Source organism: Triticum dicoccoides, chromosome 4A (assembly GCF_002162155.2).
Source record: "Triticum dicoccoides isolate Atlit2015 ecotype Zavitan chromosome 4A, WEW_v2.0, whole genome shotgun sequence".
NCBI lineage: Eukaryota > Viridiplantae > Streptophyta > Magnoliopsida > Poales > Poaceae > Triticum > Triticum dicoccoides.
In genome coordinates, this window is record NC_041386.1 from 733,323,859 (window position 1) to 733,336,633 (window position 12,775).

Below are 12,775 nucleotides of genomic sequence, written 5' to 3' on the forward strand. Positions count from 1 at the left end.
CGAATATGTTAAATTTTTATGATTATTTTCTGTTCATAGAATTTTTATGATTTTTTTCTGTTGTAATTTTGTTCATAGAATTTTAATGATTTTTTTGTTCATAGTATTTTCTTTGTCAATTTATTGTGTATGTATAGGAAAATTGTGAATGATATAAGTCATTTATGAATATGTTCATATTTAGAGAGGAAAAAGGAAAAAATAAGAAGAGAAAGTGTTTAATATAATTAGTTAGAAAAATAATAGAACTATAGTTAAACTAGTTTATTTTTAGTAAGTACTACTTTGTTTTATTTATAGTAAGTGCTTCATATATATTTGAACTAGCTAGTTAATTTAATAAACTACTTTATTTTACTATATATAGAAGTAGTTTGTTTTTAGTAAGTACTCCCTCCGTCTGAAAATACTTGTCATCAAAATGGACAAAAAAGGATGCATCTAGAACTAAAATACATCTAGATGCATCCCCTTTTATTCATTTTGATGACAAGTATTTCCAAACGGAGGGAGTACTACTTTATTTATTTATAGTAAGTGCTTAGTAGTTGAACTAGTTGATTTAATTAATAAAACTACTTTATTTAACTATATATAGAAGTAGTTCCGACATCAAAGTCGGCGATGCCTATCCCGCATCCTCGTCGTCGTCGACTCGGCGGTGGAGGCCTGCTTGATCAGGGCCATGTTCGGGACTGGGCTCCGCCGAGCTGGTATTGGGAGGTGCTACCTTCCGGGGGACGTAGGTTGGTGAGGAGGCAACCCGTTGTTGACCCGATCCTTGTTTGGTGGCGGTTGCGTGGGCCAGTGACGGTGCCGAGGCTTCCGAACACCGCGAAGGTGGTACATCACCGTGTCAGCGAGGAGGACGAGCACGTCCGTCGCTACATGGTTGCATTGGGGGGCAGGTTCGACAATACCTGGCAGGTTCTTCAGGGATCTCACTGGAGCTATGATTCTGTGATGGTTCCTTATCTTTGGGTGTCCACCGCCCGCGACGATACCCGTCGGGTGCTACGGTTCTAGCTGTATTAGTGATGCTATATGTATGATAGTATTCGAGGAGTATTAGTGATAATATTTGACGATGTACGAACACAAGAGATGATGTACTTTTGCTTATAATTGAATGCATGCTAATTTGAATACTACTTTATTTTATGATTTGGTTTTGCTTATTGAATGCTCATATTGGAAAAGTACTCCTACTTTGAATGCTAAAATTGGAGAGCACTATGCAGAAATCTAGGAGCCCCCTCCATCATCCACGCCGTCGTCGGGTAGCTTCTCCTTCATTCCCGTGTGCTAGACAATTTGATGTAATAATGCACTCCGGAATGAAAGGAGGAGCTACGTACCATCACCGATAGTCAACCCGTGATTAATAATAATGATCTAATTTAGGTTTTTAGTACATATATTTAATTGTACAAGTTTAATATTTTAATTATGAACATAGGCCGGAAATGTCATACTCGGACAACGAAAACCGCCCGGGGGAGTACGACTGGTGCCACGACGATCGAGTTATGTGCGACAAGTTCATTGAGCTGGACGAAGATCGGCGCTTCAGCATTAAGCTCGAGGAGACCTTCGATGTTCATACGGTACGCAACGACGACAATAGTTTTTTTTGTAATTAAGCACGACTTCAACTATTTTAATGTGTATTTTTCATCTTTTCCAATTCGACTAGCTTATCCCATGCTATGCAAGACGCTATGTCTTGGAGAGGATGGATTTTGAAGACCATGAAAGTATGGAAACCAAAACAATTCTTCTAAGGACCCATCATGGTGTGGATTTTAAAGTAAAGTTGTACAATGCTGAGAGTGTAACCCATTTTGGTTGCAAAAATTGGGAAGCACTTTGCAAGATATATGGTTTTGATGAGGGTATGCTTGTCACCACGGATCTTGGTGATCCTACAATCAAGCAAGACAATATGGAGATTTGGGTCCTTGTGGATACACCTCCAATTCTTCCCCCATGTGAGCTTAACATAGTTATTAAGTAATTTATATTATTTATTTCAAAATAGTTGACAGCTTATTTCCATTGATAGCTTATTTTCATTCTTCAAAGAATGTGCGAAATATGGTAGACAAAACCCACTACACCGATGGCTTCGAATTAACTTATAAGGAGAAAAATCATCTGATCACATTTTGTACTGATCTTGAGAATTACAATGTCTACAATCGAACTCCTCAACATTATAGTCAATACGTGCCACTAGTGCACGTGTTGAACTACGGTAACTACCATGGAGATACCCTGGTAAGATTTTTTACTATTACGACATCCGTGCATCTTTTTGCATACTTCTAAAACTAGTACATCATTACTAACTACGAAGTTACTACTATGTTTTTCAACAGATAATCTCGAATGATTGTGTGCCTCATCTGATGTATACGCACGGTAGCCTTCATGTTTTGAACATACAATCAGGTCGTTCTACGAATCTCAATTGTCCATACCGAAATTCTAAAAGAAGTGGAGACATGACAATCAAAGAATGGAAAAAATGTATGGACAGTCGTAAGGAGCTTCTTGGAAGCAAAAGGAAGCGAAGCGCGAGAATTGGAGACAGGATGATCTTCATTCTTCATAATGGAGAGTCAGGGTCTATATTGTTTTATGCTATTTTACCTTAAGGGTGTTTAGGTCCTACCTGAAACTGATGATCATGTGCTAAGAACAATTATGTAGGGTTGGGTTCGATGACTATGAGGATGATGATCGTATGACTTATTATTAATAACGAGTAGAAGTTGTATGATGATGCATGATTAGTAGGACTTGTTATTATATATGATGATGTATGATGCGAGCATGCATGAGTTATTATATATCAGCGGGTGAAATGAACATAGCAGTAGCGTTGGTAAACCAAGGACGAAGATATAAGAGAGGACACTTCTCTTTATTAGCTAGCTAATAACAACCTAAAAATAACCCCCAAAACCCCTAAACCAGCCACTTTTTCTTAAAAAAAAAAAAGAAAAACCTCAGCTCCAGCCAGCTGTTGACGCGTGGAAGCCTTTTGGTCTCAGTTTATGTCACCAACCGGGACCAAAGGCCCCCCTGCCTGGGCTGCCCGCAGCGGCCACGTGGATGCCCATCTGTCCCGGTTCGTGTAAGAACCGGGACTAAAGGGGGAGGTATTAGTAACGACCCATTAGTCCCGGTTCAAGAACCGGGACTAAAGGCCCTTATGAACCGGGACAAATGCCCTATTTTCTACTAGTGACTGTGGAGCTCCTCTCTTGGTCGTCCTCAGCTTGGTCTTCGTCGCAACCTTCCTCGTCAACGGCTTTGGCTCGGTTCGTCCTAGATATGCCCTGCTAAGTAACCTCCCTTCTCACCCTAGTGATTTCCCAGTCTTTTTCTCCCCTTTTGATTCTTGGCACCATGGTGGTGCCAAGCCATCGACCAAGGGTTGTGCGTGGGATCTTACTAGATCGTTGCCCCTTTCCCTTTCCCTTAATCTCCTGCCAGTTATCTGATCTATGGAGACACAAAAATCTTTTCATACAGGGAGGTCACAACCCATCCAAGGGGCTTATTCCTCTCTGGCGCATGTTGTTGGTCATCATCTTCATCACTGGTGTCCGGCAAAAGGTTTTGCTTGATGGTGAGCGTCGACGGCAAGGCTTCTAGGTGGAGCAATGTCGTTCGGCTCTCCCAACGTTTGCTAGACTCATGGCCCTCCACGTGCCCTCTCCCTGCGTGGTTGAATGACACATGTTTGCTGTAATATGCTCCTTGTAGGGGTTGTATTCAGCTCTTTTAATCATTGGCATGCCTTTTTTCACCCAAAAAAATATTTCCTCCGTTCAATAATATAAGATGTTTTTAATGGGATAATATAAAACATTTTTTTGACACTTTTCATGTGCCCGAACCATGAGTTGGTCGCCAGATCTTATGGGTTTCACCTCTAGCCTATCCCAACTTGTTTAGAATTAAAGGCTTTGCTGTTGTTGATAATGTAAAACGTTCTTTGACACTACGTTATCGAACGGATGAAGTGTCACAAGTGTCTTAGATTCGCTAGTTGTACGGATCCTTTTCCGTGTGTCTACATAATTGAGCCGCATAGTGGAGGCATCGAACGGCCAAGAACATCGACCTATCAGACATTAATCGTACCGATTTTTCTAAAATTAAAAGACAACATGGCAACATTTTACATTTTATTTTATCACACTCGTCTTCCATTGATAACACTCAGTGTACATATCAAACTATCTCATGTACTCACGATGATGGGTTTAATTCACTGTGCTGAAAAACGAGGTTTTATTATTTATTTGTTCTATTTCATTTCGTTTACGTCAGTCGAGCACGTCGGCGGTGATCATGCGATGCCGCTGGTGATGCCGAGGGCGACGACGGCGAGGCGGCCGTACTCCTTGTCGTGCCCGGCGACGGGGACGCCGCGGCCTCCCCGCGCCTCCTCGTCGCCCTTCCACGCGTCCTCGCACCGCTCGGCGGCGCCGAGCGCGGCCGCGATCTGCTCGACGGCGCGCCCGTACACGCGCGCGCGGATGTTGTCCAGCGCGTCCCGCAGCACGTCGGCGGCGGCGCCGTAGAGCTCAGTGCAGCGCCCCAGCCTGGCGCGCGCGCGCGGGCTGCCCTCCGCCTCGCCCAGCCCCTCCATCCGCGCCTCCGTGGCCGCCGCGTGCTCCACCGCCATCCGCGTCGCCGCCGCCGCCAGCGCGTGCATGTCCGCCGCGTCCCGGGCCTCCGGGTCGGAGGAGAGGGAGGCCACGCAGTGCGCGTAGTCCAAGGCCGCGTCCCGGCTCGCCGCGCCCCCTCACGCCTCCTCGATCCCCGCCGACGCCACCATCACCGCCGCCTGCGCCGTGCGCGGCGCCCCGGCCAAGAAGAGGACCGCCACGGCAGCTAGCGCTGCCGCCATGGCCGTGGCGTAGCTGCGTCCTCCCTGCGTTGTCGCCATCTGCTCACCTTGATCACTAAGGAGCGTGCTCCTGTGCCACGGTATTTATGAGCTCGTACGTGGGGCGAGGGCCCGTCAATGGAGGACGGCACAGGTGTGAGGTGTCGGCCATGCCCAAGACGGACAGGTTGAACGGCTCAGCTCGCCGGAGATCGGCCATTGCTAATCCGGACATGAACGAACGACACAGAGTGAATGCCGATAAATCAGGGCTACTAATTAGATGGATTTGATTGACACCATCGATCAACATCTCACTCTTTATCTCAATCTCCACGAGAGCATCTCACTCTCATGTGAAGATCACAACTTTTCTCATCCAAATTTCCTAGGGTACAGTGTTGATTACTAGTTTCAGTCCGTCAAATATTCTCTCCAGTTCAAAATTTCAAATGCGTGTGCCTTTTTGCAGTTCAGACTTTCAGTTCGGAGTCACACTCTCTCCTGCTGCTCTGCCACGTCTCCGTGGGCAGCTGCTGCTACCTCCACCGTCTTCGCCGGAGCGGCCGCAGCGGCGGCGACGGCGGCTTCCTCCCTCTTGCCCCACAGCACGAGGTAGAGGCCCAGGATGACCAGCACCGACCCCAGCACGCTGCAAACATCATGCCATCATCATCAGATCAATCGACACTGAATGAGCTCACTGCCTGATGCAGTTCAGACACAGCACTCCGACGAAAATCAACAGTGTTCAGAGAGTGGTTGCGGGTTCAGTTTAACGGCGGACGGACCTGCCGAGGTAGAGCGGCTCGTGGAGGACGCAGAGGTCGATGCCGGCGACGAACATCTGCGCCAGCGGGCTGAAGGCGGCGGTGAACACCGGGCCCCGCTTCTCCACGCAGTAGGTCAGCAGCAGGTACCCGACCCCGGACGCCACAACCCCCTGCCACATCCAACCAAATCCCCAATCAAAATCTTTCATCTTTAACCATCAGGAGAAATTTTATCTTTCATTCACAGATCTCGCGTGCGCACGTACGCAGTAGACGACGGCGGCGATCTCGACGGTGCCCCGGAGCCGCCAGGCGGCGGCGCCGGCGGCCCACTGGGTGGACAGCGCCAGCGCCGCCGCCTGCGCGAAGCTGAGCAGCGACATGAGCGCCGTGGCCGAGTACACGGCCGGGTACAGCCGCGTGAGCCGCCGCTGCAGCAGCAGCCACCCCGCGAACCCCACCACGTTCGCCAGCATCGACGCCGACCCCAGCACCCACCGCACCGCGCTCCGGTGCTGCTCCTCGACGCCGGCCGCCGCCGCCGCCGGAGGCAGGTGGTGGCGGAGGTGGTGGGTGAGGGACGCGCCCTTGTAGAAGGTGAGCGTCATGGCCCCCGTGAGGGACAGCAGCGTGCCGCAGATCTTGGCGCTCCCGGACTTGCTCCGAACCTCCAGGGCCTCATACCTAGCAGTAGCACAAATTATGGATGAAATTCATTTGAATTTGTTTGGTGCTCTAGTAATTGTGTTTATAAATCACGACTCATGGATGTGCAATTCAACTTAGCTTGAAAAAGTGTTTGATTCTGATTCACATGATCTAGGAAATTATGTGTTAAATTTCTGTTCATAGGTAAAGTTATCGACGTGGTCCGTAAAGTTGAAGTCTCTTTCTTTTGCTGTTGGTTCAGTTCAAGATGCTATCATGTCCTAGATTTGATGAAAAGAGTTTAGAAAGTAACAGAGCACGATCAAACTAGCTATTAGGGTCTTGTTGCATTTCAAGCTGCTGTTGTATACTCCCTCCCTCCGTCCGAAAATACTTGTCATCAAAATGGATAAAAGGGGATGCATCTAGACGTATTTTAGTTTTAGATACATCTCTTTTTACCCATTTTGATGACAAGTATTTTCGGACGGAGGAAGTACTAGTTTAATTAATGGAAATAGTATTAAAAGTGTTCAAACAGAATCAATTAAAACTCATAATACTGCTAGATAGTAGGATATGAAACTTTGCACTTGAGCTGCATGTAAGAAAATGACTTTCTGGCACAGAAACAAAGGAGGAACATTTACCCACCCGAAAGCGAGTGATATCAGGAAGGTAACCACCGGGAGCAGATTGCCGAAAGTCGCAGCAAACGTTGCGGTCGTGTACTCCAACCCGACGAAGAGCGTGTACTGAAGCAGCACCGGGCCGAGGATTCCACTAAGGAACAGGTACGCAAAGATTTCAGCAGTGATCTTCGGTCTTGTCTTCCTGAAAGGAGGAAAGAAGAAGAAGAAGAAAAAGGCCGGTTCATGTGCATGATCAGCGACAGTGGAATACCAACGGCGACTACTGGTACTAGTACTAGTACTACTAGCAGCTGCTTTTTATCAGCATGATGAGCTGTTTCTGCCTTTGCTTTCGACAATAGCAATGATGATGATACCTTTCCTTGAAGTAGGCAATGGGGCCGAGGAATGCAGTGGCCAGCATCTGCCTGAAAGTGATGAGGACCAGCCGGTTCATCCCCTGGTTCAGCGCCTGCTTGAGCAGCGCGGTCATGACGGCGATCACGACGTTCGTCGCCACCATCGCCGCCGTCGGCGTCCACTGCTCCACGCATCCTGCACTCCACATTTTTTTCTCTCGGTCTGCTCGCCCGCCTCGATGATCTGATGGGCAATTTGTTTCTGGTTATGCCATGGTTTTTATAGGGGTGGCGACAGCCGAAGGTCCGGAAAATGGCATCTGAAGGCATGTCCCCGACTCGCGGTTTCGTTTTCGCACACGTGACCGAGAGCTAAAACATGGCCCGGGAGAGAGGAGGACATTGCTTGTTCTCTTAATGTCTGAATAATTGTGGAAAAAATTGCCGTATCGAGCAAATTGCGCACCCGGCTGAATCAAATAGCTGTCTCTTTATTGCACAGTGCAGCGGAACAAAGTAAGGCTCTGCCCCCCTTTTTTCCAATTTCTGGCAAGCAAAATATAGCTTGTGATCCTTCCTGCATGGCCTTCTTATACTGTAGAGCATTGGATGCTGTCTTAGCACTGAAAATTTTAGCATGAGCCCGTTTTAGGACCTACAAGGAACAATTTAGGGGAATGCCTTCCCATGAGAAAGTTCTGAGATCCAATGCCCACTGTCTCTTCTTTGATGAGCAAAATGTTTCTTTAAGTCAAAATCAAATCGCAAAGCATTGATTCGATATAGCCGCCCCCACAGGACCGTGGGGTGGTCGTACAAAAATCGTGTGGAGAATATTTTCTTTTCTTTTCTTCTCTTTTATTTCTTTTCATGCTCAGTGTGACAGATGTGACCTCCTAACGTTCTGAGATATGGGCAACCTATGCCCGCCGCTCTTTATCACCTGAAGAATTTGGGCTACATTTAGGCAGAAATTAGCCCGGCGTACCGTCTCGTTGTGCGAGCGAAAACGCGTATGACAACTGCATTACTAACAGTACTGTATGCCATTCCTCTTGGTTAAACTACGTAGGTGTGGGAAACTGAGGAGGAATATATGCCATAGTTTTACAACCTAAGAATTGCATAGCTTTGGTCTCATGATTTGATTTGCTTCTCCTTATCCTCTTCCTCTTTGGCAAGTGGTACTGTCGCCGAGGCATCCCTGCTCTTTCCCCACAGCAGAATATAGAGGCCCATGATCATCAGTATGGATCCCAGCACACTGCAAGGCCAAAACAAAAATATAAAAGGTGATGCCGTTTGGACCAGCCATTGCAGTTCTACAAGTGCAAAAGTGGATAAACTCACTCATAAACTGAAAAGATTATGCATCATTTATTTCAGTATGGGAAATGAATGAATGATCATGAGATTTAATATCTGAGGCAAATCAGGTTTACCTTCCAAGGTAGATGTTCTCATGGAGAAAGAAGAAATCAATTATGGCAACCATGATCTGGATGATAGGAATGAAGGCTGAAGTGAACACTGGCCCTCTCTTCTCCACACACCATGTCATCAGTACATATCCCACTCCAGACCCCAAAATGCCCTGCAACATATGAAACAAGTGTTCTTTGGTTCAGTCAATTCTCTACAGAGTTCTCTCGACTCTTTTTTCGGTATAAACTGCAACAAAAATATCTTACTGTGTATAGTACTGTGACAATCTCCACTGGCTTTGTGAGGACCCACACGGATGCCCGCCGCTGTATCGCCGCCGTCAGGCCCCCGCCCTGCAGGGAGCTGATGAGGAACATGTATGCAGTGCTGGAGTAGAGTGCTGGGTACTTCTTGGTGAGCTTGGACTGCAGCAGGAGCCAAAAGGAGAAGCACAGGCAGTTTGCCAGTAATGCTAGGGTGCCCAGGGTCCAGCTCTTCTTGCCAGATTCTGCAGCTGCTGCTGCTTCTGCATGCTGGCCTGAAGGCTCTGCTTGGTGTGTCAAGGCCACACCCTTGTAGAGGGTCAGGAGCATGACCCCCGCGAACGACATGAGCGTCCCGACGATCTTCGCAGCTCCTGCCTTGTTCTTCATGTTCAGTGACTCCACCCTACATCCATGATGAGCAGTATGTATTCCCAAAGGGTTTCAGAGAACATTAGCAAGAACAAAGTGCATGAAAAAGGTCCACCGGGTGAATTTGAAATTTTGCACACACACACACACACCTGAGCAAGACCGCGATGAGGAAAGTCAGCACCGGAGCCAGGTTGGTGAAAGTTATTGCAAACGTTGCTGTTGTGTACTGCAGGCCGTAGAAGAAGGTATACTGAGAGAGCGCGGCGCTAAAATGGGAGGAAAAGTCAATGATGAATCAAACAGAATCATATCACGAAGAACATTAGCGGGGTCACTGTACTCTACTAATATGAGGAAGTGATTGCTGTTATGCTATGTTTGCCAACCGTACCCTAATGCTGCGCTGAAGAAGAGGTACACGAGGATCTCCAGTGTGAGCTTAGGCCGTGTGTTCCTGAAAGAAAAGAAAAAAAAACAGTAGCATCATATTCTAGCCCAAGTTCTGAACTCTGCTGATCATCTTCTGCAAATCAAAATTTATGTAGTACCGTTCTTTGAAAAATGCGATCGGAGAAAGGAAGACCGTGGCCACCAGTTGACGCAGCGTGATGAGCACCAAACGGTCGAGTCCGTCTTCAAGCGCCGCCTTGATCAGGGCCGTTGTCACGGCAGAGATGAGGTCGAAGACCAGCATTGCCATCACCGGTTTCCACTCATCGATGCGCGCCATCCCCCACATTGCGCTGCTGAATGAATCTTTGACACACCTTCCTTCACTTGTATTGCCATGATGATGCTCCCATGGACTACTTATAGGCATATTTTACCAGACGGAGATCCTTCTGAAAATTAAAGAGACGTCACGGAGGATACGCAGCAAAGACCCTTTTACCCCCGAAGAAAAGGCGCTAGTGATAACACATAATGCGATTACTTATTGGCATGAAACGGTCCGTCTCGACCTGTTCTTTTTCCTTCAGTGCCATGAGAAGCTACTGGCACGAATCGCAAAGACATTTTGATTTTGGTGGAAGCATCTCCTCCGTTGCTGAGTTGGCGGTGACTGTGGAAAGGACTCCACTGCTTGCACACTTTGGTGGGTTTGGCAGGCCCTTGTTTGGGCTACAAAATTGACCCTATTCTCATCATGGTAGGGGCGATGCAGAGCTATTCAGTTGCGCAGAAAAGGCGGTGCTGTCCCGTCCGAGCGAATCCAAAGGAAAGCAGGATGGTGAGTTGTTAGTGGGGTGATCACCTAGTATGAAAGCTCCCTGCCTCATCCATCTCCCTTGATAATGGGAATTGGCGAGGCCGAGAGACGAGCAGCTCCCAGTTGCGAAGAGGAGCCGCGAAAGCGGGTTGTCGGTATGATGCGGCATTGGCGCACATGGTGGAACTACACTTTGCTGCAACTGCATATTATTTCTTGATCAGGAAACGGCCAGCAATGCCAAAGCTAGCTCCTAGACGCAGCAATAAGAAAAATCTTCGTCGCCGACAACCGGTAGTAGATCCAGGCCGGTGCTGTGACACGAAACTAATTCCCCCAAGGTTTTTGCCTGCGCACATTGTGCAGCGAGCACCCGCCCACTCGTCGCTTTCAGCGGTAACGATGTTACCGCCGCTTGTTCCTACCGCAGGTGTACTGGATCCAGACAAGCTGCTGAATTATGCACACCTGAAGAATAGCATCCATGTTCAGGTAACTTACTGGATCACATATAAAAGCAAATTAACATTGTTCGGGAATATAGATTCATGAGAGTGCAAAGCAAAATGAATCTTTATCAGCTGATTTGCATGCAGATCACAATCTAAGCCACATCTGCAGCCCTATGCTACTAGGCTTTAGCTGCCTGCAAGGACAGTTAGATGGGGAACAGTAGGGTGTTGTCCCAATCACAGTACATACCCTAAGCAAAAGCAAATTAAGATGCAAAGAAAAAAGAAGGCACTGGCTTTTGCCATAGGCCTATGGCTGAGAAAAGTGCTGACTCTCCTCCATGCTGATAAAAAGCTGCCTTTAACCTGACACAAAAAAAAAGGTTGTGTGTCAAAAAAGACAAGGAGAAACTTGTCATTTGCATTTTGCGAGAATAAAATGTTTGTATTTATCAGTGCATCTTGTAAAAAGAAGTTTTGTCAAAAAAAAAGGGAGAGATTTGCCTTTTTTTTAGAAGAAGGAAATATAATTGTTTTGAGAAAAAGGAAGAAATATAATGATTGTGTGTATCAGAGCATCTTGTAGAAAGAGAACTTTAACTAACTGGTATGATTAGCCTAGTGCCCAATGCAATCTACCGCAGATCGGATGCTAACCTTAACATCTGAGAGCCTAGTGCCTGTCACACTCATGGATAGCCTTAATCAGATGCTAACAAAATTCGCTGATTAAATTATCATTTTTAGAAGATCTTCTGGTCTTTTTGTATTGGGAAGCTAGACTCAGAAAGTAGCAAAGCACTAACCAACATTGTTTTTCCCATGTAAAGCCACAAAGAAAGGAGACCAGTTTCTGCTGTCATGATTTGGACCAAATGAGCCATGTGGAGGCGGTTCCTCATGTGCCATGTTATTGGATTTCTTGGGCCTACTGTTAGATGTAAATGGGTGGCCGGCACTTAAATGTCATTCTGAATTCCTTTCTTAAGGGAAATTCCTAATTGACGCTCATTGTGTCAAGCCCCAGTCCGATTTTATTTCTTTTTCTGGTTTTAAAGTATTTTCTTATATTTTTCTTTTCAAGTTTTCCAAAAAGTTAGAAATGTACATGTTTTCAAAGAAGGTCTAATGTCTTAAGAAAACGTTTGGAATTATTTAATGTTCTTGAAATTTTAAAAATAATTCAAATTTTAAAAATGGTCTCAGTTTTTAAAATTATTAATGATAAAAAACTGTTCTAATTTTTTTTAAACATGTTCATTAAAAACTGCTTCTCCTAGAAAATCAAAATAGAAACCGATAATGTGAGGAAAATAGAAAACCAAATTAACCAGAGATAGTGCTCGTTATAGTGCCTTGAAACATGTGTTGGCCCACCCGAGCACACACCTTGTAACCTGTGTGCGAGAGTCATGGTCGTGCCTCTTGGAAACGAAAAAAACACATTTTCAACACATGTGCCTTGAAATTGTGCCTTCAAACGGTTGTGCTTTCGCGAGAGTCACGGCCGTGCCTCCTGGAAACGAAAAAAAAAACATGTTTTTTGTTTTTTTTCTTCCACGAGAGGCACGGTTTTGCTTCCGCGAGAGGCACGGTTATGCTTTCGCGAGAGTCCTTTTTGTTGGGCAGTCTTTTTTGTTCGTACCGACCCAAACGGACAGAGGCGGACAAAATGGGTCGCCCCTTTGGAGTTGCTCTTATAGGATAAAAAAAATTATTCATAAAAATG

General features: G+C 46.3%; 3 protein-coding genes across 3 annotated transcripts; all 3 read right to left on the reverse strand.

Moving 5' to 3' along the window:
- Positions 1-4,366: 4,366 nt before the first annotated feature.
- Positions 4,367-4,822, reverse strand: LOC119284306 (pectinesterase inhibitor 12-like; the record flags this gene model as incomplete). The annotated part of the gene is made up of 1 exon (XM_037563486.1): positions 4,367-4,822. A coding segment is annotated over one exon (456 nt), but the record flags the coding sequence as incomplete, so codon positions are not given.
- A 356-nt stretch (positions 4,823-5,178) lies between these two features.
- Positions 5,179-7,561, reverse strand: LOC119288228 (WAT1-related protein At3g30340-like). The gene is made up of 5 exons (XM_037567865.1): positions 7,340-7,561; positions 6,985-7,164; positions 5,949-6,366; positions 5,701-5,852; positions 5,179-5,561 (listed from the first exon to the last, which is right to left on the reverse strand). The coding sequence occupies exons 1-5, from the start codon at positions 7,528-7,530 to the stop codon at positions 5,402-5,404; spliced, it is 1,101 nt and encodes a 366-aa protein (XP_037423762.1). The 5' UTR covers positions 7,531-7,561; the 3' UTR covers positions 5,179-5,401.
- Positions 7,562-8,131: 570 nt separating this feature from the next.
- On the reverse strand, positions 8,132-10,166 carry LOC119288229 (WAT1-related protein At3g30340-like). The gene is made up of 6 exons (XM_037567866.1): positions 9,933-10,166; positions 9,776-9,838; positions 9,534-9,650; positions 9,013-9,415; positions 8,764-8,915; positions 8,132-8,585 (listed from the first exon to the last, which is right to left on the reverse strand). The coding sequence occupies exons 1-6, from the start codon at positions 10,121-10,123 to the stop codon at positions 8,459-8,461; spliced, it is 1,053 nt and encodes a 350-aa protein (XP_037423763.1). The 5' UTR covers positions 10,124-10,166; the 3' UTR covers positions 8,132-8,458.
- Between the last annotated feature and the right edge of the window lie 2,609 nt (positions 10,167-12,775).

What these genes read in the sequence shown, in the direction of transcription:
- LOC119288228 (XM_037567865.1), bottom strand. Translation starts at nt 7,530, where the DNA reads ATGTGGAGTGCAGGATGCGTGGAGCAGTGGACGCCGACGGCGGCGATG. An exon ending in TCGCCGCCGTCGTCTACTGC is followed by an intron (nt 5,853 to 5,948) that starts GTACGTGCGCAC and finishes TGGATGTGGCAG; the next exon opens with GGGGTTGTGGCGTCCGGGGT. An exon ending in GAGCCGCTCTACCTCGGCAG is followed by an intron (nt 5,562 to 5,700) that starts GTCCGTCCGCCG and finishes TGATGTTTGCAG; the next exon opens with CGTGCTGGGGTCGGTGCTGG.
- LOC119288229 (XM_037567866.1), bottom strand. Translation starts at nt 10,123, where the DNA reads ATGTGGGGGATGGCGCGCATCGATGAGTGGAAACCGGTGATGGCAATG. An exon ending in TTCTTCAGCGCAGCATTAGG is followed by an intron (nt 9,651 to 9,775) that starts GTACGGTTGGCA and finishes CTCCCATTTTAG; the next exon opens with CGCCGCGCTCTCTCAGTATA. An exon ending in CTCATCGCGGTCTTGCTCAG is followed by an intron (nt 9,416 to 9,533) that starts GTGTGTGTGTGT and finishes TCATGGATGTAG; the next exon opens with GGTGGAGTCACTGAACATGA.